Raw genomic sequence first — 27,523 nt, forward strand, 5'->3', positions numbered from 1 at the left:
TCACCCATCGTGGAGATGGCAATTGCACAGGGGGATGGTTAGCATGTCCCCACAAAATGACTTGTACCACTAGCACCTGCAGGTGAAATTCTCCTGCAGATGACCACTTAGTCATGTGTAGCCACAAACTCTGAAGTATGTCAATACCCAAGATATACTCAGGAATGGGGAACATATAGACAGTGTATTCCCAGCAGGGCAAGTGCCAGATACCCAGAGAGAGCTGTACAGCATTTACCCTCACACTTTGACCCCCATAACCATTAATAGAGACCTCAGGCCCCAGAAACTTCTCAGGGTTTTCATGTAAGAGGGTACATTTGGCTCCTGTATCCACAAGGCTAACATTTGCTGAACATTTGCAGGAGTAGCCAACTCGACATGTGGCCTCCAGTCCCCCTCCCTTCCCCTGAAGATGGGGTCCTTAACCTCTACCCTAGCCAAAAGTCCAAAGGATATCTCCTCCCTCATCTTGGGAGGTTGACACAGCGAGATGATCTTCCAGCCGGACCAAATGGTCTTCTTGTGGCTCTCGCGATGCACCCCTGTATTTCCCCGTCAGTTTCTTCTTCTGGGGCCACAGGAAGCGTTGGTCAGCCCACAGCTGCTTCCAGAGCTCTAACAGGTATGCATTCAGCTTTCTGTCAATCTTAGTGCAATCTACTGCAACCCCTAAAAGATCTGACCACATCTGCGTTTTGGTCACCCGCACGGGGGCGCTGTTTGACCAAGGAACAGCGGGACTCTGAGGTACTGTAGGGGTTTTTTTGTTTTGTTTTGTTTTGTTTTGTTTTTTGGCGACAAGACTCCGCCTTTCACAGACTGGTCACCATTGTCATGACGTCATTTATGCAACTACCAACATACCTCATGAGAATCATCGAGAGCCAAAGGAAGTGAGGGGAGAGGGGACAGGGAATGTACTGGAGCACAAGATCCCACACAAGTAAAACATTCATCATCAGGACCCTGTGTATTGGAATTGAACATGGCCAGGCGTATGCCCAACTCCCGCAAGATTTGCACTAAGTCTGTAAAGGACTATCACTTGCTCACTGTGTCTGGCACATCACCTGCATTTGCCCAGACAGTACAGGTAGCCGCCATTACCCACTCCACCAAAGAATGGGAGCCCTGCCACCCACCATGCCTCTGGCTATTCTGTAGCTGTTGGCACAGAGAGGGGTAGGTCATGATGGATGTTAACTTTTCTCAGTGTCAGTGCACATGATACTACGCACCCCTAGATCCCACAGTCACAAGAGCCACACGGCCAAGGATTCCCCAGCTCCTCCTGAAACTGATTCACGAGGTCAACCAGTTCGGCCTGAGTGTAAGGTCTCTAAGTGGTCAGCTCTACCATCTGCATAAACCCGCAGGATTCTCCCGGGGTGCCATAGGTGTTGGGATTTCATTTTCTGTGACATTACTGGGCGAGCCTTCCTGGAACGTGGTTCACACCATGCCATCTTCCTCCCACTCCGACTTGTCTGCTGCGGAAGGAGACAGGGGTTGGCGTTGCTGTTGCGCCGCTCGCAACTCTTCCCCCAGATCACCAATAAAGGCTTCCAGGGCTGCTTCTTGTCCTTGAAGCTCGCGTTGTTTCTCTGCGTCGTGAAGCGTCCTCACTGTCTTAGCTCTTCAAAAGAAACACCCAGCCCGCGGCCCCACGGCCCCACGATCTCCCCAACCTCTCGTAGGGCTTTCTCCACAGTGTCAGGTGTGCCACTGACATTGGGCCACTCACTGGGTGGGGCCCATGATGCCAGGAGGCTCGCCACCGGGTGCTACATGCTGGTATCAATCCACCCATCACGGCTCCTCTCAGGGGACCCCAGGGACTCCTCCATTTCCATACTGTGAGAAATGGTATGCCATTTCTTCTCCTGACTGTGTCAATTGTGTTGCAGCAGATCCACTCTAGACTCGGGTGGATGGAAGAAAATGCACCAAGCTGTGGCAAGGCTTGACATGCCTTCATTCAAGGGTGGGTGAGCCACACACGCTGCAAGCTGCATGTCTGTGTCTGTGTCTGTCTGCGCGCCCAGTGAGAAACCCTTGTTAAGTACTGGGGACAACAAAGCTGACAAAAAGCCAAAATATTTTGTAACATAGTGTGATTCTGTGTCATGCAAGCCCACTTCATGTTATGGGAACCGTTTATTGGACCCAGTCTGAAAGCTATGAGAACTCTGCTCTATCAGACCCATTCAAGATTGTGAGAAACTGCTTCACTTAGTTACCCAGACACCTGGGTGAGGAAGCCAAACTGCCTCCATTCACCCTACAAGACCTATTTAAGAAAAAGAAGATCAAAACTATGAACAGTGAAATGGCAATAAATACATATCTATCAACAACTGAATCTAAAAAACAATCTAAGCAAACAAGGACAGAGACAGAATCAGGGATACAGAGAGCATTTTGATAGTTGCCATATGGGAGGAGGATATAGGAGTTAGGTGAAGAGGTGAGGGATTGGGAAGTACAAGTAGGTAGTTACAGATAGCCATGGGGCTGTAAAATATAGTATAGGAAATGGAGTAGTCAGAAGAACTTGCACACGTGACCCATGAACAATGGTGTGGGGGTTGCCTGAAGGAGTGGCGGGTGCTGGGTGGAAGGGGACAAAGTGAAAAAAATGGAGACAACTGTAATAGCATAATCAATAAAATAGAATTTTTTTTTAAAAAAAGAAAAATAAAATGAAATGAAAAATAAAAAATAGGAGTGCTAAATCAGAACAACAATCATCATTCAAAATGATTTATTTCAGTACACTCTTTCCTCCTGTTCTAAAATTAATAGCTATTTTTTTATTTTTCAATTATGGTTTACATTCAATATTATTGTATTAGTTTCAGGTGTGCTGCATGGTTGTTAGACAATCACATACTTTACAGAGTGGTCCCCCTGATATTTCAAGTACTCACTTGGCACCATACATAGTTATGAATAGCTATTCTTAAGATAAAATGTACATACAGCTTCTACCTCTTTGGGTTATATATACAAAGCTCTTTTCTCACTACGTATTTGTAGAACTTACTAATTTGAATTATTGCATTCTTTTTTTGTGTGAGGAAAACATTTCATCTTAATTATCTATGTTTAGACATCAAAATTCTTTACTTTGGCTATTCTAAGACTAATATGATACATTAAAATGTGAAAAGACTTTTTTAGTTCACTAAGTAAAGATCAGTTCATTGTATCCTTTCTCAAAGTATCACTTTTTCTATGCAGTTGGGTTTTTTGTTAGTAACTTGCGAATAACTAACATTTTAGATAATTGAGTATTTAAGATTAATATTCAACATGTGATTTTAACTTATTCAGCTCTTAGCAATCTGAGGTTATACCTGGCTGAGGTAAATTTTAAATTTCTAAGTTATTTCTGGGGGATTTTATGAGTAATTTGTCCTTTACTTAAGGTATTTTGCTGTTTAGAATTAGTAATAAGTTGTAATCTTTAAAAGAAAGGGGGTAATGAGAGGATTTCAAGTTTGTGAGTGTAGCAATATCCTGTGGACTGAATTGAGTTTCCTTCTTCCCAAAATTCATATGTTGATGTCTAAGATAATAAAAGAGAACTCAGCCAACACTGGAGTTGTAATGACCAGAATGGGGAGGTCTATCACCCTTCTACTCATGGCGAGCTGTCTCAAACGAAAAGAGTGGTTCCTTGCATCTCTCAACACGAAAATGTTTTCTACTCTACTACTCCAGCAGTAAGAAGGAAGTTTTCTCCTCCACTGGAACCACTGCTCAGCCAATGAAAAGCCACTACATTTCAAACTCCTGGTTTCCTCTAATGAACACTTGGTTTATAACAGTCCTCCCAACTTCCCCTTTCCTCTATAAAAGAACATACCTCTCATTTGTCCTCTAGACTTGTCTATGGTTTTGTCCCAAATTGTGGTTCTCTGCTATTCTTGAACTAATGGTTTAGTTTTTTAGATCAAGAATCCTAACCTACAATGTCACTGTATTTGGACATAGGGCTTTTAAAGAGATAATTCAGTTTAAGTAGGTCATAAAGATGAGACCCTGATCCAATATGACTGATATCCTTGTAAGAAAAGGGAAAGACAAAAGAGATGCACACATATAGGTAGAAAAGATCATGTGAGGACACAGCAAGAAGGCAGCCGTCTGCAAGCCAAGGAGATGAGCATCAGGATATACCAAACTTACCCATATATGGTCACATGTTTGTATATATTCACACACATGCATGTGCATGCACACATACTACCATACCTTTCAAAAAAAAAACAACCCCAGCCTCTTATCAATATCTGTAATGGAAGAACCTGGAGAAGCTTTTAAATTTAGCTTTACTTTAGACTAGACCAAATTCTTTAAAGGCTTTCTCCCTAATCTCTGAAAGAAGAGGAGGAAGAGCAGAAAGCTTTGTATTTCTCTATACAGATTAACTCTGTGGCCAGGAATAGGATTTATGTTTTCATTTATATCATTAATACATAGATATTAAGTCTATTTTTTCAAAGAAGGGCATCTTTATAATTATGACTGTAGACATATACAATTTACACAGTAAAGTGTATATATATATATTTACATATATATATCATAAGAGTATAGTTCACTATTTTTACAAATATACACTCTGTTGTGGCCACTATCCTGATCATAATATAGAACATTGGTCCTCAACCTTTTTGGCACCAGGGATGAGTTTCATGGAAGACAGTGTTTCCACAGACCAGGCATAGGAGGTGGCTTTATAGCCTGCCACCAGATGCAGCTTATTTGTCACGTGTCACTTATTGATAGGGTTTTGTTATGAGTCTTCAAGCAATTGATTATGGTCTCTGTGCAGTCAAACCCCTCTGCTAATGATAATCTGTATTTGCAGCGGCTCCTTAGCTCTGGCATCACTGCCTCAGCTCCACCTCAGATCATCAGACATTAGATTCTCATAAGGAATGTGCAGCCTAGATACCTCTCATGCATAGTTCACAGTAGGGTTTGTGTTCCTATGAGAATCTAATGCCCCTGCTGATCTGACAGGAGGTGGAGCTCAGGCGGTAATGTGAGCCCATATGGGGAGCAGCTGTAAATACAGGTGAAGCTTTGCTTGCTCGCCCACCATTTACCTCCTTCTGTGGGGACCCTTGATATAGAATGTTACTGTCACCCAAAAGTTTCTCTTTTGCTTTCCCCAGTCAATACCACAAATTTCTCCACTCCCCAAAGTTTTGACTTCTAATGCTATAAGTTAAATTTGCATCTTATTGAAATTTATATAAAGGGAACCATACTGTATTAGCTCTTTGTGCCTGGCTTCATTTACTCGGCATAATTATTCTGAGATACATTTTAGTTGTGGCATATATTAGCAGTTCAATCCTTTTTTATCACTGTGTAGTATTCCATTTTATGAACATACTGAAATTGTTCCTCCATTTTCCTAATTTTGACATTTAGGTGGTTTCCAATTTGGAACTATTACAACTACAGCTACGATGAACATTCGTGTATATACTTGTTGGACATATGCACTATTTCCATTGCATACATACCTATACGTATAGTTGCTCCTAGGATAATGGGTATGCAAAAACTGCCCAGCTTTCCAATTTGATTGAATCAGTTTGCACTTTCACCAGTGATATACAAAAGTCCCACTTGCTCTATAGTCTTGCTAATACTCAATAATGTTAGTTCTGAAGTGTTTAGTACGTTCTACTATAACTTGTGAGAAGTTTTAAGAAACTAAATATTACTGTGATATTCTTAAAAGCAATTTTTATTGTTACAGATTTAAAAGAAACAAAACAATAATTTCTAATATCTTATAGACTGCACCATGATATATTCCGAGGGGTCATCAAGAAAGTATATAATTTTGCCTTAGCTGGGATTAAATAAAAAGATAGTGGGTTACAAGTTTGAGGTAGATCAAAGTTTACCAGCATTAGCCCTGGCTGGTGTGGCTCAGTGAATTGAGCGCCAGCCTGCAAATCAAAGCGTCGCCAGTTCCATTCCCAGTCAAGGCACATGCTTGGGTTGCCGGCCAGATCCCCAGTTGGGGGCACACAAGAGGCAACCACACATTGATGCTTCTCTCCCTCTATTTCTTCCTGCCTTCCCCCTCTCTAAAAATAAATAAAATCTTAAAAAAGAAAAAGTTTACCAGCATCAACTAGTTACGCGACAAAAAAAAATCCAGCCTGAACCAGCCTGAATCCAGCAAATACATGAAGCACAATTACAGCAATAACATATGGTTGACTGAGAGATTAAAAGATCATGAGAAATACAGTAACAAGATTAGTAATGCCATCAAAGTTTACCAATCAGTAATCTATTACAACTAAGGTTAGTAGGAGATTGCATTTTAGATTAATTACAAAAATGGCCATAATTATTTCCCTGTCTACCTTTTTGCAATGAGCCTTTGCCACTCCCCTTTTTATGAACCAGAGCTAGGTCAGGCTGATGCGGCTCAGTTGGTTGGGCATCATTTGGCAAATTAAAAGGTTGCTGGTTTGATTGCTAGTCAGGGCACATGCCTGGGTTGCAGGTTTGGTCCCCATTCAGGGCACATGCAAGAAGCAACTGATTGAGGTTTCTCTCTGACATCAATTTTTCTCTCTCTCTCTTTCTCCCTCCTTTTCCCTCTCTAAAATCATTAAAAATAAAAAATAAAAAGAAGAAGGGGAGCTGATTTTCTCTCTTCTTGAATTTGGACTAGCCTTGTAACTGGTGAATTGACACTGCGCCAATTCCAAGCCTAGGCCTCGAAGAGGCCTTGTAGGCTCTACTGGCTCTCTTAGAACCCTGCACGTCCACCATGTCAACAAGTCTAGGCTAGACTCATATGGAACAGTAACAGACGATCTCGGGTGTGACCTCTCTAGGCCATCCAGTCATCAGATGAGACCTGAAGAACTGCTCAGCGGAGCCCAGCCCGAATTGTTAACATATAATATAATGAGATAAATAAGTGTTTGTTGTTTTAAGCCTGTAAGTTTTGAGGTGGCTTGTTATGCAGCAAAAACTAACATACAAGAAGTATAGCACAAAGTACTTGAGGGAGACGGGATTCTTAATTATCACTATAAAAACTCACACATAAATTGCTTCTGGGTCCTGCCAATAGCGCTGCTGCTAATGACAGTCACTATTCACTAAATGGTATATTAAGTAATTACATATGATATGTCATTATTTCTGACAACAAATCTATTAGATACCAAATAGGTTACAATTGAGGAAACTGAAGTTTGCTTCACACAGTTGACTCCAAACCTAACTCCAAAGCTTAAGTTTTCAACCATTGCATCACCAGCTAAGAGCTAGTGGTTTACTCTTATCCAATACAGGCATTCCTCATTTTATATTCCTTGTGTTGTATTTTACATCTTCATGACTATTCTGTAATTACCAATTTATATTTCTTAATCTGTTTACCTTTTTCATCCATCCCCTTGATCCCCCTTTCATCAGGCAACTATCAAAATGTTCTCTGTATCTATGAATCTATTTCTATTCTGCTTGTTTGTCTATTTTGTTTTTTAGATTCAATTATTGATAGATATGTATTTATTGGTATTTTATTATTCATATTTTTTATCTTCTTAATAAAGAAGACCCTTTAACATTTCTTATAATACTGGTTTGGTGGTGATGAACTCCTTTAGCTTTTTTTTCTCTGGGAAACTATCCTTCCATTCTAAATGATAGCCTTACTGAGTAGAGAGTAATCTTGGTAGTATGTCCTTGCTTTTCATCACTTTGAATATCTCTTGCCAATCCCTTCTAGCCTGCAAAGCTTTTTTTTGATAAATCAGCTCAGAGTCTCATGGGAGCTCCTTTATAGGTAACTAACTGCTTTTCTCTTGCTGTTTTTAAGATTCTCTCTTTGTCTTTAAACTTTGGCATTTCAATTATGATGTGCCTTGGTATAGGCCTCTTTGGGTTCATCTTGTTTGGGATCTCAGTGCTTCCTGAACTTGTATGTCTATTTCTTTCACCTCATTAGGGAAGAGTCCTTACACTACACTCATTTTTAAAAATTCTTATTTCTTCTTGCTATTCTGATTGCATGTTTGTTGTTGTTGTTGTTGTTGTTGTTTTGCTTCCTTATAAGGAATAAATTGCAAGTCTTTAGTGAGAATCCCAGGTCCCCAGCCCTACCTGAGCCATCAGGTATTCTAAAGAACCAGGGGGGCTCACCACAGTAAGGATGAGGATTATTCTCTGGAAGAAGAGAATGAGGAAGCCTCCAGAGAAACAAAAGAGGAACAGGTGAAAGATAAAAAACACTGGCTAGAGAGAAAGGACACTGGGAATATAAGCTCTTATACTATCACTCATTGATTGCATGTCTTTGTCTAATCATTTTTTTCATTTAAAGAGGTCAGATGAGAATGATCTCTAAAGTAGATGTCCACAGTAAAAATCTGTGATTCTATTAAGAAAAAAGAGCACACACTTGAAAATTTGGCTAGTTTAAGTAATGAGCCACAAATGAAGTGCTTTTTAGTCTATGGAAATTCTAAGTTGCTTCATATAACATGTAGTTCTTTTAAAAATAGCATTAGGGATTATAACAGAAAACTTTCAGTTAAGCTACTTTAATGTTTCTACCTCCCTCCCCAAAAGGACCAATTAAAAGGGTGCGGGCCAAATTATGGGGAACTGATAGAATATGCATAAATCTAGGAATATAAAACTGATACAGTGCCTAGACCCAAGCAACAAGTAGAGGGAGAGGTTTCCAGACTATGAGAGAGTGTCATGTATAGCAGGCCACTTTAAGAGTAGTGACAAGGCAACAGACAACCAGTGGTAAACTTTCAAGGAGAAAGCCGGGAAAATAAATGTACTGACTTCATTCTCTTCTCATCCTGCATTTCCTATCTGTTCATCCTCTCCACTAGCCAAACTCATTGGAAGCCTTGCCCTTGGACTCAGGGCAGAGAGCAGGTTGAGAGTGGCCCTGGAGGAGCAAAAGGAAGACAATCAGCATAGACATGCCAATGAAAAAGTAGTAATTATAGCTTAAGAGAGCTGGTAAAAATTCACTTTATATATGTACTGGAGACATTCTGAGGTGTGATAAGATTTTAGAATAATTAGTTCTACAATCAATCTTTTACCTTTCTGTTTTGCTTATTTTGACTTGAACAAACATTAGATCATAAGTGGTGTCATAAACTTTAGTATTTGCTCTGCATCCATGTAAATAATTTATTTATTTTTCTGTTCACATCCAAGTTGTTTCAGCTACATACTTGGTAATAAGGCTGATATGTCTAAACTGTCAGAATTGTGGTTTTTGTCAGAGAACTTCTATCCTGTTTTTACAACTGGATAGCTTGCTAAGCAGACCACAACAGCATTGTAGGGGAGGAAAGAAAAACCTTAGTTTGTCTTTCTTTAGTTACAATAGGTACTGTTGGAGAAACAGAAAGATGTATTTTGTTACATATTAAATCACTATTTACAATTACTTATTTATATCTTAAGTAAATTAATATACATATGAGCTTATGTTTTCAGATGTAATTAATTTTGTCTACACAGAACAAATATATCTTTTCTGAGTCTCACATCTCTAAACTCTGGCCTGCCAATTCTTTGAGATGTATATTGACTGGATTAACACAGCTCCTATACAGTCCCAATATATACCTAATTTTGATAGTTGTCTCCCCTGCCTCCTTACCCAAAGGATTCCCCATTAAAGACATACTTAATGGGGAAGAAAAAAATTCTACATGGAAGTGAGTACAAGAGGTCTTGACTAGTTCTTTTCTCCAGAACTTCCCTACTTCCTTTTAAAACTTTGGGTTTATATTTTCATCTGTCAGATATCTCCATCTAGGTATATTTTGAATGGATTTTAAACCCAACACAGCTCAAATGGAAATCACTGCATTTTCCCCGGCTTGCTTCCTTTTCTAGTTCCGTTAAGAATATAACCATCTACCTAAGCCCTTTATTTAAGTCTCCCAAACTAGAAACTTGGGAATTATTCTCAGCATTCTGTTTTCCTCATCCCTCATATTCACACATTCTACAAGTTTAATAGGCTTAATTTTCTAGAATACTTTGCAATCTACCCTTTCTTCTCTTAACCTACAGCCACAAATTTCACCAAAACTGACACAGTTGTTTCTTCTTTAAGCTTTTTGACAAAAATCTCCTGTCTGTTCTTTCCTCAGTTTTCCCCTAAGGCATCATTCCATACTCTTTCTGCCTCCTTCCCAAATGCATATTTAATCACATCAGTGAACTCCTTTAAAACCCTTAGTTTCTTCCTGGGGCCAGCAAAATATTCTGCTTTGAATGCTTATCTGCACATTCTCCCTTTCTCTATTTAGTCAACCTTTCTTGGATATGAAACCTCTTCTGATCTACAAAAAATGCATATCTTTTGTCTCTGCTTCAGCACTCTCCTCTTTGGACATTCTCTGCTAAATCCTTTCCATAATAATAGCTTGAAAATAATTTGTGTACTACCAAGGGATAGGCACTGTGCTAAACACTTGACATTCATTATATGTTATAAGTGTCATTTTACATTGAAGAAATGGAAGAAGATAATTTGTCCAAGATCACAGTTTAATTAGCAAAACTGGGATTACATTTCAGGTCCATCTCAATCCGTGAACTGAACATTTAAATGCTCCCATTACAATATACCTTCTAACTCGGTTCAAGTTGTACCCTTATCCTTAAAACTCCCACATCATTCTAGTCCCACTTCTTTCATCTCTAATTGCTGTTTTAACCAACAGCATACTGTTTGGCACTAAGTTATTCTTCAATATTTTCATTTTTGTAAATCTTAGCATTGTAAATTCTCAGATTGTAAATTCATTGTGAACAGGGAATTAAATTCTTAATATGACTCTACTAGAGTAAAGTATATCCTTTAATAGCAAATAGCTATCTCTTAGCTGGATAGGTGAAAAGCGTGCTTTATATATTTCTATTATTGCATTTATACATATAATACTCAATATTTGCTTTACTTAAATCTGGAGCTGACAAGGGGAATTATATTTACAGGATATAAGTGAATGCAAAATTTTCGGCAAGGGCAGAGACCCGAATACACACACACACACACACACACACACACACACACATTTATTTATTTCTATTTTCCTTTTTTTCCTGCCCCTGCCATGTGGGCCATTTTTTTTTTTATGCTACTACTGGACTTCTCTGTACTTGTAATTACTTTAATTGGTTATTATAAAAATGTTGCCCCACCTTTATAGTAATAATGAGCATTGGTCTCAATATTTAAGTTATATAAAGTCCCAGTATGTATGCGTGTGTGTATGTAAATATATATGTATTTCTACTTTCATGTGCTCCCTTCCTTCTTCTGAAAATATATTTTCATTTTAATAAGCCCATTGTTAGGTAATGCTGCAATGGGTCCATTTCTGAGAATTTATTCCTAGTAAGATGTTTGGAGTTCTTTTTTTAGAGGTGTGTAGTTTTGCATCCTTTAAAATTGTTTTCCACGACCCTGCAACTCGGAGGCCAAAAGCACTCTAACACGGAAGGTCCACAAACAGAAAAGTCCGCTTCTGAGGAGTGGTCCTCCAAGTGGCGCCACTCGCAACACCGAGGCCAGAGGTCCGGGTGTGAGCGCCCAGGGCCAGGCAGGGCGATCCCAGCTGGACCCGCGGCCTGTGGGCCTGGAGCCACTGTCTCGGCCCAGCGGCGGGAAACTCCCGGAAGCTGTTTCCGAGCGAAGGTAGCCTTTAGGCCTGGCGGTAAACGAGTTGGTGAAGCAGAAGGGTCCCAGGAGCCTTTCCAGGGTGACCGACGCCGCCAGGCCGCGTGGCGGACAGTGTCCTTGTGAGCGTGATGGAGCGAGCTCATTTCCTTCTGTGCTTTCTCAGAAATTTAGGCCGCGGCCGTCCGCAACTCCGTTTTCATGATCTTATAAGTGCACGTCAGAGTTTCTTATTTTCGCTGTGTTTTTGAAACCACAACTGTAGTCGCTCGCTCCCGGGGCGCCGAGACAAAGACCAAAACGGCAACCAGTGTGGGTGGCCTCGTAACCGCTCAAAATCCGAAGGCGAGAGGGCGTGTCAAAAATCCAGGTGCAGGCGAAGGAACAAGTAACGGCTCTGGGAAGCCCCGCCCTCCGCCCCGCCCACCCCGCCCCCGCCCATTTAGTTCCCTTCGGTCTACAGTCACTTCCCCGGCCGCTTCCTCTTTAAGGCGGAGCCCGGTGTGAATCTCGCGAGATCTGGGTTGGCGCCGTGACCTCCATGTGGGAGCTACAGCTCTATAAGTAAACACTCCGCGCGGCGCAGACTAGGTTTCTTCCTATTTGTGAGGCGGTGGCTGTAGCAGCGGCGCCTCAGACTAGTTCCGGTTTCCTTTCGTTTTGAGCTCCGCTGCGCGAGTGCGCGGTCTAGGAGTCGCGGCCGGCTGTCGGGCCCGGCGTCTGATCGGTCTTCGCTGTGCACGCGCTCGCCCGCCAGCCGCGGAGAGCGGAGAAGCGGCGCGGGCCAGGCGGGGCGCGGCGCCCTAAGCGCAGGGGGAGACAAAGCAGAGCCGGCCCCCTTTCCCGGCGCGAAGATGTGGATCCAGGTTCGCACCATCGACGGCTCCCAGACGCGCACCATTGAGGACGTGTCTCGCAAAGCCACAATTGAGGAGCTGCGCGAACGAGTGTGGGCTCTGTTCGACGTGCGGCCCGAGTGCCAGCGCCTCTTCTACCGGGGCAAGCAGGTGAGGCGTGCCCACCGCACCCCTCGAGAATCCCGGGGCGAGAGCAGTGGGGCTTCCCCAGGACGCGTGGGCTGGGCCGGCCGGAGGGCTTGGTGCGCCGCGCGCTCAGAGCGCACCTGGCTCCACTTGGAGTGGACAGTCCGCGAGACTCAAAAGTGCGGGCCTGGGCCCGCTGAGGGGGCGCAGCGGGGTCCCTGCCAGCCCCGAGTGCAGGTGCGCCCGGCGGGGTCGTAGGCGGGGGTGGCTAAAGCACTGAGACCTCGCCGCCCTTTTACAGTGGGGCAGCAGCCGCAGGCAAAGCCGGCCAGAGCGCGTGGGTTCTTTCGCTTCCCGCGCTCATCGGGGTCTGGGGCCCCTGGAGGGCGGGGAGGGCAGCGGGCTGTGGCGGCCATGCCACAGTGCAGGTGGGGAGGGCCGGCAGCCCCGGCTAACGGCTCTCGTCGCTTCCGTGGCCCTTCCGCGCTTCAGCTCCCAAATAGGAAAGGAGGAAACTTACATACTGAGCACAAGAACCGTAGTCCTGCCTCCTCAGTGTGGAAGGGATTTGTAAACTCTGAAAGATTTCGCAGGGTTTCCAGAACTTCCAGGACTTCCCGTCTCTCACCCACTCTCCTAGAATTGATAACTGCCCGGGAGAAGATTAGAGACCTGGGCTGTAGGAGCTATTGATGTAACCCAGGACCGTGTTTAAACTGCCCAGTATAGGCCCTAGGAGTTATTCCCAGAAAGGAAAGGAATATAAAGGACTGTTTTTGTTCCTCTTACTAGTAGTACCCTCACCGAAGTTTTTAGCACGGCAACTGGAGCATAGCCAGCGATACTTACTTGAAGGCTGAAAAGTGTTTTTGGCGGTGAAGGTATCTGTGGGCGCTTCTCGTAGTTGTATGGTATGGCCATGCACTGGCCCATTGGGGATTTTTTCCTATCCCACAAGTCTCTGTTGGTCTATACCCACAGACCCAGACCGATCTTATTTTTCTGTCTTTTAAAAAAAATGTAATCCACTAAAAAAGTTGGCATCCTCCCGTTGATAGACCACAGCTTGGCTCCGATCCTGTGGTTTGAAATAAATGTAGCTCACTTGGATTTGATGGTAGCCGTTTTCCTACAACCACAAAGGATTTGAAAGGAATATTTTTCTACTCTTAATATGCTTACCGTTCTAAAACTGCCCAGACATTTCAGAGTAACAAGATTACATTGAGAATAAAGCGAGCCATGAGATGTTTTAATGTGTTTTAAAATAAATGTTTATAACATCTTTGATATGTTCTTGCAGCCAGTTTTTATTGATCTGTTAGTGTTTGACTTGTAATAAAAACAGGTGTTCAAATTTAGTTGTAAACTTTGCTTTTGAAATAATTGCATAAACACTACTTAGATTTATATTGCTGTGCTGCCAGTGGCTGATACTTTTTATATTTTGGTCAAAGGTGAAAAGCATGTAACCAGCCTTCTGAATTTTATTTTCTAGCTAGGGACAGTAGGACATCAATGCCTGAGCTACTTGGGTAACTTCAGCACCAGTTAGAGAAATGAAGCATCAGAATGTATTCCTGGGCAACACCACTAAAGTCTTATTATCTTTGGTGTGTATCAGAATCACGTGAATATTTTATTATAGATGCTCAGATCACCCCAAAATTCCAAGTAGTTGAATTTAACAAGACCCCATGGGAGATTCTGATGAACACCAGAGTTTGAAAATAAAAGTTGAAGGTTTGTCAGTTTCCTATTAGTTCCTTACTATTCAAAGCATGGTCCCTGTATTAGCAGGACCAGCAGCATTAGTTTCACCTGGGAGCCTCATGCCAGTCCTACTGAACAAGAATCTGTATGTTAACAAGGACCCCAGGTGATCTGTATGCAAATTAAATTTGAGAAGCTGTGTAATTGACTCTACTTTTTTTGAGGGTCAAAATGGAAAATAGCAATTCAGGGTTGTTAAGTTCTGGTTAGAGTAGGGTCCTCATTTGGATATTCTTTTCTGGGGGGTTGAATTTGAAGCACCCTGGGGATTGTTTTTGTTGATTTTTTAAAGTAGTGTTGGTGGATCTCTAAATCTTTTGAGAATCCAGAGCTTTTCCTACTCCAAAAAGATCCTCTCCACTCCCTTCATTCTTGTCCCTGTACCACTTAGAGATACCCTTAGAATAGATGGTACCTATGGGACATGAACCAGAGCTGAAGAAAAACTGAATAATTACCTTTGCCTGTGAACTCTTCCTGTTTTATACAGGAAACAAAGTAAAAGTGTTTGCCTATTTGTTTTTAAATTTTTATTTATTTAGAGGGAGAGAAACACCGATATGTTGTTCCACTTAGATATGCACATTGGTTGATTCTTGTATGTGCCCTGATCAGGGATTGAACCCACAACCTTGGCATATTGGGGACAATGCTCTAACCAACTGGGTTACCCAGCCATGGCAAAGTGTTTGCCTGTTCAAAAGGGTGTGTGTGTGTAATGTATTGCATATATTATATGTGAGAGGTACATGAAAGTTGCTAACAATGCTTTCCATCCACGTGCTTATTGTTAGCCTCTTGTTAATGACTTCCCCCGCTGCCTTTTCAGCCACTGCCACTGGGTGTTTGCTTCCTAGTTTTCCCTTTCATTACTCTTAACAATCCTTTCTGTTACCTGGAATTTTTGCCTTCAACCAAATAAAAATTCAAGAGTGCAGTCTGGCAAAACAGAAAATTCTGGGGCCATTCCTGCCTCTCTAGCATTGAATGTGTTGCAGCCCCATCTTCTAGGATGGCAGCTCTCAAACATTTTCTCTTGTGAGACATTGGTGGACTTTATGCCTGAAACTCATAGGTGTTTGTAATTTCTTCGTAACCCAATCTCTTTCTCCCCACTCAGCATAATATAAGGGGAAGGTAACTTTTAGTTTGCACTTTAATTAAATTTGGAAGAACTTCAGTACTTTTCAAGGAACAAGTCATTCTAACATTATTCACAATGGCTTAGCTGTGGGGAACGTGCTGTGCAATGGACAATGACTGTTTTAGGAACACTGGGAGGGAAAGGAGTGGATACTATGGGTAAAAGTGGCTATCATAGTAAGCATGAATAATTGGAAAGGTGGTTACAATGTTAACGAGTCTAACTTCTGTTATCAGACCTCATGCCTTGAAATGCTTAGTGTTTCACTTTGACTTTCACTCAGACACTGCTTTTCCTTTCAAACCAAATATCCTTTGAAGCAGCTTGTATTTACTGATTGATCAGTTGGTAAAAACTAGTCAAAGAGGTTGAGTATAAGAATGCCCTCCAAGTCCCTTTGACTCTTGAGCCTCAAATTTCAGTGGAAAAGTGTTTATGGATTTCCAATTATTTTACTACCTTAACAGCTCTCTTCATTTTGGGGAATGCCCTACCAGTAAATTTGCATGCTCTATGCTATTAGAGAGCTTATTTTTATTTTCTACTTTAAACCTCCCTTTTTTTATTTTTTAAGTACCAGTTATTATATTTAGGGACTGGTTAGAAATGTAGAATCTTCAATAATCATTGTCCAAATAATTTTTAAAGATTTTTATTTATTTTTAGATAGAGGGGAAGGGAGGGAGAGAAACATCAGTGTATGGTTGCCTCTCAATGCGCCCCCCCACCAAGGACCTGGCCTGCAACCCAAGATTGTGCCCTGATTGGGAATTGAACTGGCAACCCTTTGCTTTGCAGTCCAGCACTCAGTCTACTGAGCCACACCCACTAGGGCTAAACACTTCCATTTTTTTATAATTGTCATAATATGCAACAGTTGTATGTTTAACCAAGCTGTGCTTTTTCACCTGTTCAGAATTAGTGTGTTCTATTTTTTTTTTTTTTTTTTTTTTTTTTTTGGTGAGGCGAGGCTCTTGGAAAATGTCAAAATAAAGGTGAAAATGTGTAGTTTTTTTGTTCCTTGATATTTTTTTCTCCCCAGGAGTCCAGGATTAGGAGTTCTTGTTTATCTTTTAATAATGTAATACAAAGGGGGACCTTGCCTACCCCAAAAACTCAAATTATCTTCTAGAGGGCAGGCACTTGTAGTACAGACTTCCCCCACTAGGTGAGTGTTCTAAGAACCCATCTGTATCAGTGCACCAGACGGCATTGTTGTGAGAGGCTGATTCAGGTTCAGTGAATTATTTTTTGAAGACTCACTCTTTCAACATGTTTGCCCACTTCATGATTGGTGATTTATGAGCACACCTGCCTGCACCATGAGCTGAGTGTTCAGCAGTTTTTGACTGAAAAGGGCATGACTCCCCATGCCCTACCCCCCATTCACCCGATCTTGCCCTGAGCAACTTTGTTTGTTCCTGATGAAAAAAGTCTTCAAAGGGAAATGTTTTGCTGATGTGGAAGAGGTGAAACAAACAACAACAGAAGCACTAAAACAAGCGAGTTCAAAAATAGTGTTGAGCAATGGAAAAACTGTTTCGATGGGTTTATTGCATTAAATGGGGAGTACTTTGAAGGTGACTGAAATTTAAACATGTAAAAAGAAACACAATTTTTTAATTAGTAAGTTCCATTTTTTGGAATTTATTAACTTTGCCATCCCGCTTATTAACTTTGCCAACCCTATAGGCATATCTGTTTACTGAATTTTGGAAAATTCCTTAGGTCTATTTGTAATAAGCATATTAACTAACCTGTGAGATAGTGTCTAATTTAATTTACTCACTGAGAAATTTATGAATTTCTTGATTCCTTGTTTTATTTAACAATTGGAACACCTCAAAGTTGCAAGATTGTGCTAGGTGTGTTCTTGGACCCACCATTCAAGGACAGACTTTCATTCTTTGACATCTCAAGCATGGTCTTCTTGTGATAGAGAGTTGTAGATGGTGATAGATATTACATACAAAGAGAGGAAAATGACCAACTAAATTGGTAATATTTCTGGGGAAATGATGGTTCTAATCTTGAAGAAGTTTAGTTTTCTTATTGTATCATAGTGAAGTGGCCAGTTGAATTTTATAAGAAACAAAATGGAGACTTAGTTTCCTAGAGCTTCTGCAACAAAGTACCAAAACCTAGGTGGCTTAAAACCACAAAATTTTTATCTGCCGGTTTTGGAGGCTATAAATCTGAAAGAAATTAAGGTGTCAGCAGGGCCCTGCTCTCTCTGATAGCTCTAGGGAAAATCTTCCTTGTTTCCTTTAATTTTTGTGTTTGCTAGCAATCTTTGTTATTCCTTGGCTTGTAAATACATCACCCTAGTCACATGGCTGTTTCTTCTTTGTGTGCCTTTGCATCTTCCCTCTGTCGTTTGTCCAAATTTTAAATTATTAGCATACCAATCACATTAGGGCCCACCCATATGACCTATTTTTAATTTAATTACCTCTGAAAAGACTCTGTTTACAAATGCCACGTTCTGAGATACCTGGGATTCAAATATTTGGGCATAGCAGGATGGGATAGATACCATTTAGCATATTACAGAGACCTTGCCAAAATATGGTAAGTTGCAAGATAATTTATTCACTATTCATCCTGGAAGACTTTTCATGATACGACTAATAACCCTTAGAAATGGATGGAATTAGAGAACTTTAAGCAAGTGGAATAGCATGAGCAAGAATGGTAATTATTCCTACTTGAATAATTTTTTCCTGGCTTTTAAAAAAATTTGACAGTCTTCAGAAAGATGAAATGTTTAACTTAATGTCTTTGTGAACACAACGTCATAAGCCAACTCACTTTCAAAATTTTTTATTTCTTGTGGTGGGCTCAGGCACTGTTCATTGAAATAAAACTTTATGAGAAATCTAGTTTTTCTGTTTAGGTGATGAGGTAACAGCAGTGATGTTTCCCGCCCTCCTCCCCCCTGTGGCTATCAGTGTACCCTCTAGCTAATGTGGAATGATTCTTAATTTATTGACATTTTTGAGAAGATATTGACATCAGAGGCCATAAAGTAATAGGAATGGTTTCAGGGTCACTAATTACGATGCTGTGAATTTTATTTTAATAATTTGGATTACTAAAGATATAGAAAGGTCAAGTTTTGAGAGAAGCATTTTAATCTTTTTCTTTATTTCTAGTTGGAAAATGGATATACTTTATTTGACTATGATGTTGGACTGAATGATATAATTCAGCTACTAGTTCGCCCAGATCCTGATCTTCCTAGCACATCTAAACAGACTGATGTACAGGCCAAACCCTCTTCTAATACTCCGCCTAAAATGAAGAAAGCACCAAGGGTGGGATCATCCAGTCAGCCATCTACATCCACTCGTGATTTCCTCATTGATCCTGGCATTGGACTATATAAGGTATGTTGTCTAATTCAGAATTCTTGTTAGCTGTGAGAGTGCAGATGTCTCTTCTCTCAGGATGTTGTGAGTAAGTACATTGATTGCCATTTGAAAGTAAAGGGCTGTTGATACTCCTTAAAGTCTTTTTAAAAGTTGTAAATCATATAGATGAACATATAAAATGTATATGTACACTTTAAAGCATAATACACCTGTGTAATTCCAACACAGTTAAGAAGTAGAATGATGCCAGTTCCTTTGCAAAGCCTCCTATGTGCCCTACCAGAACACATCTCCCTCTCATTCAGAACAAAGTAAACTACTTGTTCTTTTATGGTTCTTTTCATTTCATGTTTTTCCGTAGTGTCACTAATGTACATATCCCTAAACAATATGTTTTGTTTTGTCTATATTTGGGTTTTATATAACGGAATTCTACTTTTTCTCAACTTTTAGAGATTCTCATGCATAAAACTTTTATTTTTCACTTTTATTATAACATTTTATTAACATGTCACAATATATTTATCTAATCTCTGTTTATTAGCTTTTTGAACCGTCCCATTTTCAGCTCTTTTAAACAGTTATGCTTTGAACCTTCTGTGTGTACCTTGGTGCACATGTTCAAGAATTTCTGTAGGAATTTTTATCTATAAATGGAAGTGCTGGTTGTTCATTCATAGGACAAATTACTCTTTACTTTATTCCATTGGTGTGTTTGCCTATCCCTGTGGCCATAATGTCCTGAGTACTGTAGCGCTGTTTTATCATCTCCCTTTCCTTCATCTCAAAATTTAATTACTATCTAAGGGTGTCTTGGTTTTTGTATTTTAACACTTGCATGTGAAAATTTTAGAATTAGTTTGTCAAAACTCTGTAGATAAATAATGTGGGATTTGGTGGGGATTGTATATAGATCAGCTTAGAGTATTGTCATCTTTACAATAATTTAGTCCTTCATTCATGAACATGATCAATGTCTCCATTAATCTAGATCTTTGACATGTTAATTATTTTTCTCTTTACATATCTTGTTTTGATTTATTTCTAGTTGATTTCTTTTTTATGCCATTATAAATGATTATTTTTTTAAAATTGTGATTTGTTTGTTGATGTATAGAAATGGAATTGATTTATTTATTGACCTTTGTATTCAGCATCCTTTTCAAATTTGTTCTAATAAATTTGGTAGAAATAATCAAATGACAGTTTTGCTTCATCCTTTTCTATCCTTATAACTCTTTTCTTAATTCTTATCAGTTGAGATAAATTGGGACCAAGACTCAATTTTTCAGAGAATTTTCAAGGTTAAAAATGAAAGATTGGTAGGTGAAGTAAATTATTTAAGAAAATACAAGATGATTTTGGATCTATGAAAAATGCAAACAGATCCATAAATATGGAAAGAATCAAGAAAACTGGCAAAGAGCTGTGTCTCAAAAGTACCTGATTTGGGTGGCTACGTTGATGAAATGCTAACCTGCAAAGAATAAATAATTATAATGTTACCTAAATTGACCCACAACATAAAGAAATGGGAAGCTCCCCTCTTTTTAAAAAAATAAATTTACTATAACACTGACACTAAACACATGACTAAAAAGCACACCAGCATTGCTACATATTGATGTAAAGCCTAAGTTATATTAAGCAAATAAAATTGTGACAATATATTAAAAAAAAACACAATACCTTGAATATGTATGGTTTATCAAAGCAGGAGAGTTTATTAGAACATATTTTAACATAATTCATCATATTAATAAACCAAAGAGAACAAATGATCTAATCTGAAATGTTTTCTAAAAACATCTAAATACAAATTTGAATCTATTTCTGATTTAAAATCTTTGGTAAGAGGAACAGATGAGTAAATGAATATTTTAAGCCATACCTAGCATTGTGTTTAATGGTGGACAAAAGCCAGAACATTTCCATTAAATATGGGAGGTGGACAAGGAAGCCAGCAAGCTGTTGTTTAACATCTTTCTAGAAGTATCAGATATACAGATACACAGGAAAACAACAAAGTGTAAATATGGAGAAGGCAAAGTTAATACTTACAGATACCTGGAAAAGCTGAGAAAGTCAACATTGGAGCATTATGAGCAATCAATAAAGTGACTGTATAAATACCAATAACTTGTTATAATCATTTAGTAAAAGAAAAAATTTCAATAACAAAGCAAACTTTAGGAATAAACTTACATGATATGGGCAAGACATAAATTAAAACAGTGCTTAATATAGTTTTCACAAAGATCAGACAGGGTTGTTAATATTGGAAGTCCATCTGCCATATTGCTTTCTATATCACCCATTGATTTCATCCCTCTTTAGTTATCAATACTTTGTACATTGATATTCTTCACATTTTACTTTTAAATAAACTTATTTTAGAAAAAGTTATACCATAGTTGGAAAGCTACTACAGAGTTTCCATATTTCCTATACCTAGTTTACCCTTTTATTAACATCTTACATAAGTATGGTACATTTGTTATAATTAATGGAACATATCTCCTTAGCTTTTACCTGATATCCTTTTTCTGTTACAGAGTTCCATCTAGATACCACATTACATTTACATTAATGTTATACTAAATACTCAATAGTTGTCATATCTCCTTAGGCTCCTCTTGACTGTGACAGTTTCTCAGACTTGTTTTTGATGACACAGTTTTGAGGTGTACTGGTCAGGTATTTTGTAAAATGTCCTTCTATTTGGATTTGTCTATTGTTTTCTTCATCATTAGACTGGATTTAAATATTTTTGGGAGGAAGACCACAGAGATAAAGTGATGTTTTCATCATGTCATATCTAGTGGCACATACTATCACCATTCTATTTGCTAATTATAACTCAGGTTTTACATCAATAGTAACTTATCACTGTGTGAACTTAGTCACCTGTCTGAGGTAGTGTTTGTCAGTTTTCTTCACTGCAAAGTTAACTCTCCCACCTTCATCCCCTGCACGCCTTTTCATACTGTATGTAACCTTTGAGATGAAGTCACTATTTGTGGCCCACAGGTGGGTAGTTCAGTACTTCACTTCCTTGAGGGCAGATTATCTACAAAAATTATTGGGAATTCTTCCACATGGGAGACTGGTCTCTTCTGCTTCATTTATTTAGTCAGTCATTTACTTACGTTAGTATGAATCTTTTTCTGTGTCCCTTTGACAAACCCTCATTATTGTGGGGTTTTCTGTTGCTTGTTTTTGTTTTTTGTTGTTGTTGTTGTTGTTGTTGTTAAAGCACTTTCTGATGCTAGAAGGACCACCAGGTTCATTTTGTGTGTTACCTGCTCCATTCCTGGAATCAACCATTTCCTTAAGAAGCCTTGGTTCCTTTAACTGGAGAATGGAATTAGAAACCAAACCAGACTGTAGGGTGTGCTCCTTGCTACCAGGGAGTCATTACTTAAAGGGCGCTCAACTGACAGAGCAAGGAAATATATGTATGTATAGCAACTCTTGTATATCCGTATGTCAATAAATATTTATGTAACCATCTGTTTATATTAATCTTACATTTTCTTTTATTTTTAATCTTACATTATTTTCAACTTTGGTTACAGGCAGCAGTTTAGAAGCTGCTGCTTTTGATTTGATTTGTTTTAGACAGTGGGGATATGAATTTGTTCTCATTGGAAAGCCTGTTTATGTATCTACAGATCTGAGATAATCAAGGTTAATCAGTTCTGGTCAATTTAAATTCTTTCTGTTTAACATGCTTCTCAATACCCTGTCATGTCCACTTCCCCAAATCTAATTTAGAAGTGCATCATGAAAAAGTACTTTCCTTACCACATCCTTGCTTTTTATTTTCAGTGTTAATGCTTTGGCTATCAACTTCTGGTGCCTAACTTTTTAGCATCTCTTATATTTTGTATTAATAAGTAGCAAAGATGTTAAGGACTTCAGCTTTGTCAGTAGGCTTGGTTTCAAATTCCAATGCAGTGGTTTCTAAGTTTTACAAACTTGGTCAGTAAATTTTACATTGTTTCTTCACTTAGAAACACATTTGTGGTATCTGGCACTTAAATTCTCAAAAGGCTACTGTGTTTCATAGAATAACAAGTTTAGTCAAAGGTGCATTTAACCTTGTTAGTTCAGGAGTCTAATTCATTTTACGTATTTCCTTTTTTTTTTAATGAAGTTCAGTAATTGTCATAGATATTTGAAATTTTAACTAGTAACTTTTTTAAATCTAGAAGTGCTTATTTCTGGGTACTTTATTCATTGAATGAATATTTGAGTATATAGTGTATAAGTGTACTAGGTATTAGAGATGGAGGGGTAAGCAAGTGATATTGCCTCCTGCCTTCATGGAATTTTATTAGATATTGTTTTAGCTAATGTGAAAATGCTGAGAAGCTGCTACTTTTTTTCTTTTTACGTGATTTTTAGGGAGGAATTGGGGGGTGGGGAGAGAAACATCAATTTGTTCCATTTATTTATGCATTCATTGGTTGATTCTTGTATATGCCCTGAGTGGGGATCAAAACCTGCAACCTTGGCATATCCACACAATGCTCTAACCAACTGAGCTACCTGGCCAAGGGTAAGCTGCTACTTTTTAATTGATTTGTTTTGCATTTGCTTTGAATTTTGTCTATTATTCTTAGACTAGGTCTCTGAATAGTAAATATATTAAAATTTCATTGTTTCTAGATCACTTAAAAATTGGGAGGCTTTTTTCCCCCTTTATCTTGAATATTTACATATGTCACTGTTGCTTTGTAAAGATTTTTGTTTTATAGACATAGAGCTTTCTATAAGTAAAACTTTTTTAAGGCTGAGCAAAAAATTTTGGGGCTTTTTGTTTTGCATAAAATTGTCTTTGGACCACATGACATAAGTAGGTACAAAAAAAGAATTTTCAAATCCACATTAGTCAAAATTGGCATAGGTAAGCACTAAACTTAATACATTAAAATAAATTTTTAATTTGAAGTTATAATCCAATATCATTCTTGTTTTGCTATTTGGTAACTTAGAGGAACATTTGGTCAGTTTCAGATATCTCTTCATATGTCATAAGGTACTAAATATCACTTTGCATTTGGAGAGGCTGTGGAAGGTTGTGCAGAGGCTGGGCCCCTTAATTTCCATTGTATAACAGAACTTGGATCACACTGACTTTAGGAAGAAATTTATTTTTCTGAAATGAGGTGGACTGTTGAGATGTAAATTTGTTTTAATTTTTGACTTTCGGATGTAGAGTTGTAAAGATCCTACTTTGAAATGACTATCATCATTGCCTAAATAATATCTATCTATATTGATGGTAGTAAGCTTTCAGGGTAGTAAGGTTTTTTTCCAAGTTGTGTGTGTGGCACTGCTAAACATATTACATGTTTTCTTATGCTCATTGTACAAAATAAAAAGGGAAATTATTAATAATTACCACTAATTAAAACATCATGATATCTTAGTATTCCCTATTTTTTGTCTATTGAACAACTCTGCTTCTTTGATATTTAACTTTTTATTAAGAAACTTAACAGACAGTACCAAAAAAGAGTAGAGCTTAATGAAATAATTATGAAATCAATGTCCATAAACACCACACAAATTAAGAAATAAAATAGCTTTTCCCCAGGAACTTCACATGTGCCCTCTTGATTATAACTCCCTCTTCCTCAGTTGTAACTACTATCTAAACTTCTATGGTAATCATTTCCTTGCTTTTTATTAACTTTATCCTATTATTAATTCTTTAAAAACTTCTTAAGAATTTTTAACTTGTGTGTGCATCCTGGTTTTCCTCTTTCTGAACTTCATGTAAATGGAACCATATTGCACTTTGATTTGTAACTCTGTGATGAAATAATGGTATATAAGGAGAGAGTCATGTTCAGAGTTGGAGAAACCTTTATCAGCATAGCTCCCACTTTTAGCTGTGTTATCTTCTGAAGGCAAGTATATTTCACTTATGAACCTCATTGAAAATAATAACTTTTATATTGTAATTTTAAAGGAGGTAATGTACATAATAGTAAACTGCTAATATGTTTACCAAGCAGAGTATGGCAATGAGACGATACTCTGAGTTTTAATGATACTTTGTGGAAGGGGGTGGTTGTTTCATTTGTGCCTACTATGTGTTGCTAAATTGGCACATCATTTTCATTTTGTCACCTAAAATACACTGCTAAGTATGTTATAAAGAAGCTGAGGATAAGACAGCTTAAGTAACTTGTTCGAGGTTATACCTAGCAGGTGATAGACAAGGATTTAAACCTAGGTTTATCTGCAGAACTGGTGTGTTTTCCATAGAACATATAAAGTGCTTAGAAGTATTAGGCTCCCCCACCCCAAAAAAGAAGTATACCCAGCATATAGTACATTCTCAAATATTTGCTATATTTGCTATTAGCATTGTTTTATTTTTTAATGCTTTCTTTTTTTGTTCTCTTTGTGTTCATATCTATAGGTATATCTGTCAAATACTTGGACATTGAAGACTCTTCTCTAACTGTGGCTATATTTTTGACATGAATAAATTCAGTTTTGGGGTGGTTTTTTTTTTTTTAGATTTTATTTATTTTTAGAGAGGGGAAGGGAGGGAGAAAGAGGGAGAGAAACATCAATGTGTGGTTGCATTTCACGTGCCCTGTGCTGGGACCTGGCCTGCAACCCAGGCATGTGCCCTAAAGTGGGGATCTGAACCGGGGACCCTTTGGTTTGCAGGCCAGCGCTCAGTCCACTCAGCCACACCAGCTAGGGCAGTAAATTCAGTTCTTAAGCTTAGATTGATGTGATTGGATTTTTTCTTTTAAACTGATGACTTTTCAGTTCAAACACCTCATCCATGAATTGTGTAGGGGGTGTTTTTGTTTTGTTTTATGATGTTTTAACATCTTCTGGGGAGTGGCTGAGGATAGACTTTCTATTTTAGGGCTACCAAGGAAGAGTAGTAAGCAGCTTGTTAGTGAGCCTGCCTTTCATATACAAATGAACCAACCTGGAGTCCACAACCCCAGCCACATTCTTTATCTAACTTTTACAAACCAACCAATACTCCTATGCTTTAAGCACCCAGCATCAGCTACCAGACAACTAGAGACCACCCTTATAGCCCAGAGCCTGCCGACATTATTCAGATTAGCCAATCAAAAACTTTTCCCTGCTCTGCCTTGCCTTTTACATGGAAAATGCAGTGGTCTCTGGACCATGCTTTCCATGCTTCTTCTGACTTCTGACCAAACTTGGTGCTTTCCCTTTTTGGTCCTGCCTGGATTGCTGCCTTCCCTGTGGAAATACAAGTAATTCTTCCAGTGGCATTAGCCTCTCCATGTTGTCAGTTACCTCTGCAAAGGAAGTCCATAGGTGCAATTGAGACACTCCCCACACCCATCCCCCACCACCACACACACACGTTGTTTTCCTGTTTATCATTTTGTCTTCTTTTTTATTGCTCTTTTCTAGCTAATTACTTTCCAGGGTGTTTTCCTTTTCCTTCCCTCCCCCCCCCCCCCCACCTTTAAATAGAGTTTACGTTTTAGAACAGCTCTAGGTTCACAGCAAAATTAAATGAGAAGTAGAGATTTTTCATATACCTCCTACTGACACATGCATAGCCTTCCTTATTATCAACCTCCTCCACCAGAGTGGTACATTTGTTAGAACTGACATACCTACATTGACACAGCATCTCCTAAAGTCCATCATTTACATTAGGGTTGACTCTTGACGGTGTACATGCTGTGGCTTTGGACATACTTTTCAGTTCTTAATTTCAACTGGATGTTAAAGTTACCATGGTGGTATCCTCTGTTTTCATGTTAATCATACAAGTTTAAGTATTCTCTTCTGAACCATTTTCAAATCCCAGGCTTTACAAAAGAACTTAAACCTCTTGGAGGCAGTTTGACCCATTCAAATTTGGCCTAATTTGTGTAATGTGCAGAAACTATATTTTTGAATTTAAAAGCCTTTTTTCCATCCAGTTTATATGCATATCATGAGTGATTATACTTAATAAAAGAATTTGTAGCTCTTTTTTCCAGTTATAAATCTAGGGTTACTCAAAAGAATGCCTTACCTTTATGAACTAATAAGTTCTCTCATGTGATATTTAAGCAGTAGCAGTATTTTTAGATTGACTTAGGTTTCTGTTAACTCTAATTGTATTGTCAAATACTAAGATATCCAGATACTATATCTGCATGTTAGTTTCTTTTTTAATTTATTGATTTTTAGAGAGCAACATTGATTTGTTATTCCACTTACCCATGCATTCATTTGTTGCATCCCATGTGTGCCCTAATTGGGGATTAAACCCACAACCTTGATACAAGCTAAACCTACTGAGCTACGCCACCAGGGCTGCAGCTAGTTTCTTATTTTTGATAGGCAGGTTAAATATTTCATTTATACCCTATACTTTTCTGTAGTGAGATTTATATTGTTCAATGCATTTTTGCTGTGACTGTTTTCAGATCAACCATATGCTCCATTCTCTTCTAGAATAATAGTAGTGCTATATGAAACCTCTTACATTTTG

General features: G+C 38.9%; 1 protein-coding gene across 1 annotated transcript in view; it reads left to right on the forward strand.

Annotated features, from left to right (window-relative positions):
• The first annotated feature begins 12,300 nt into the window (after positions 1-12,300).
• UHRF2 (ubiquitin like with PHD and ring finger domains 2) overlaps positions 12,301-27,523 on the forward strand; it is an 86,951-nt gene continuing 71,728 nt past the window's right edge. The window contains exons 1-2 of the mRNA XM_054583123.1: positions 12,301-12,744; positions 18,793-19,026. Of these exons, the coding sequence (XP_054439098.1) occupies positions 12,592-12,744; positions 18,793-19,026 (387 nt within the window). The 5' untranslated portion in view covers positions 12,301-12,591. The remainder of the gene's footprint in view (positions 12,745-18,792; positions 19,027-27,523) is intronic.

Source organism: Pteronotus mesoamericanus, unplaced genomic scaffold, assembly GCF_021234165.1.
Source record: "Pteronotus mesoamericanus isolate MK-2021 breed Mesoamerican mustached bat unplaced genomic scaffold, CSHL_Meso_final contig_73, whole genome shotgun sequence".
NCBI lineage: Eukaryota > Metazoa > Chordata > Mammalia > Chiroptera > Mormoopidae > Pteronotus > Pteronotus mesoamericanus.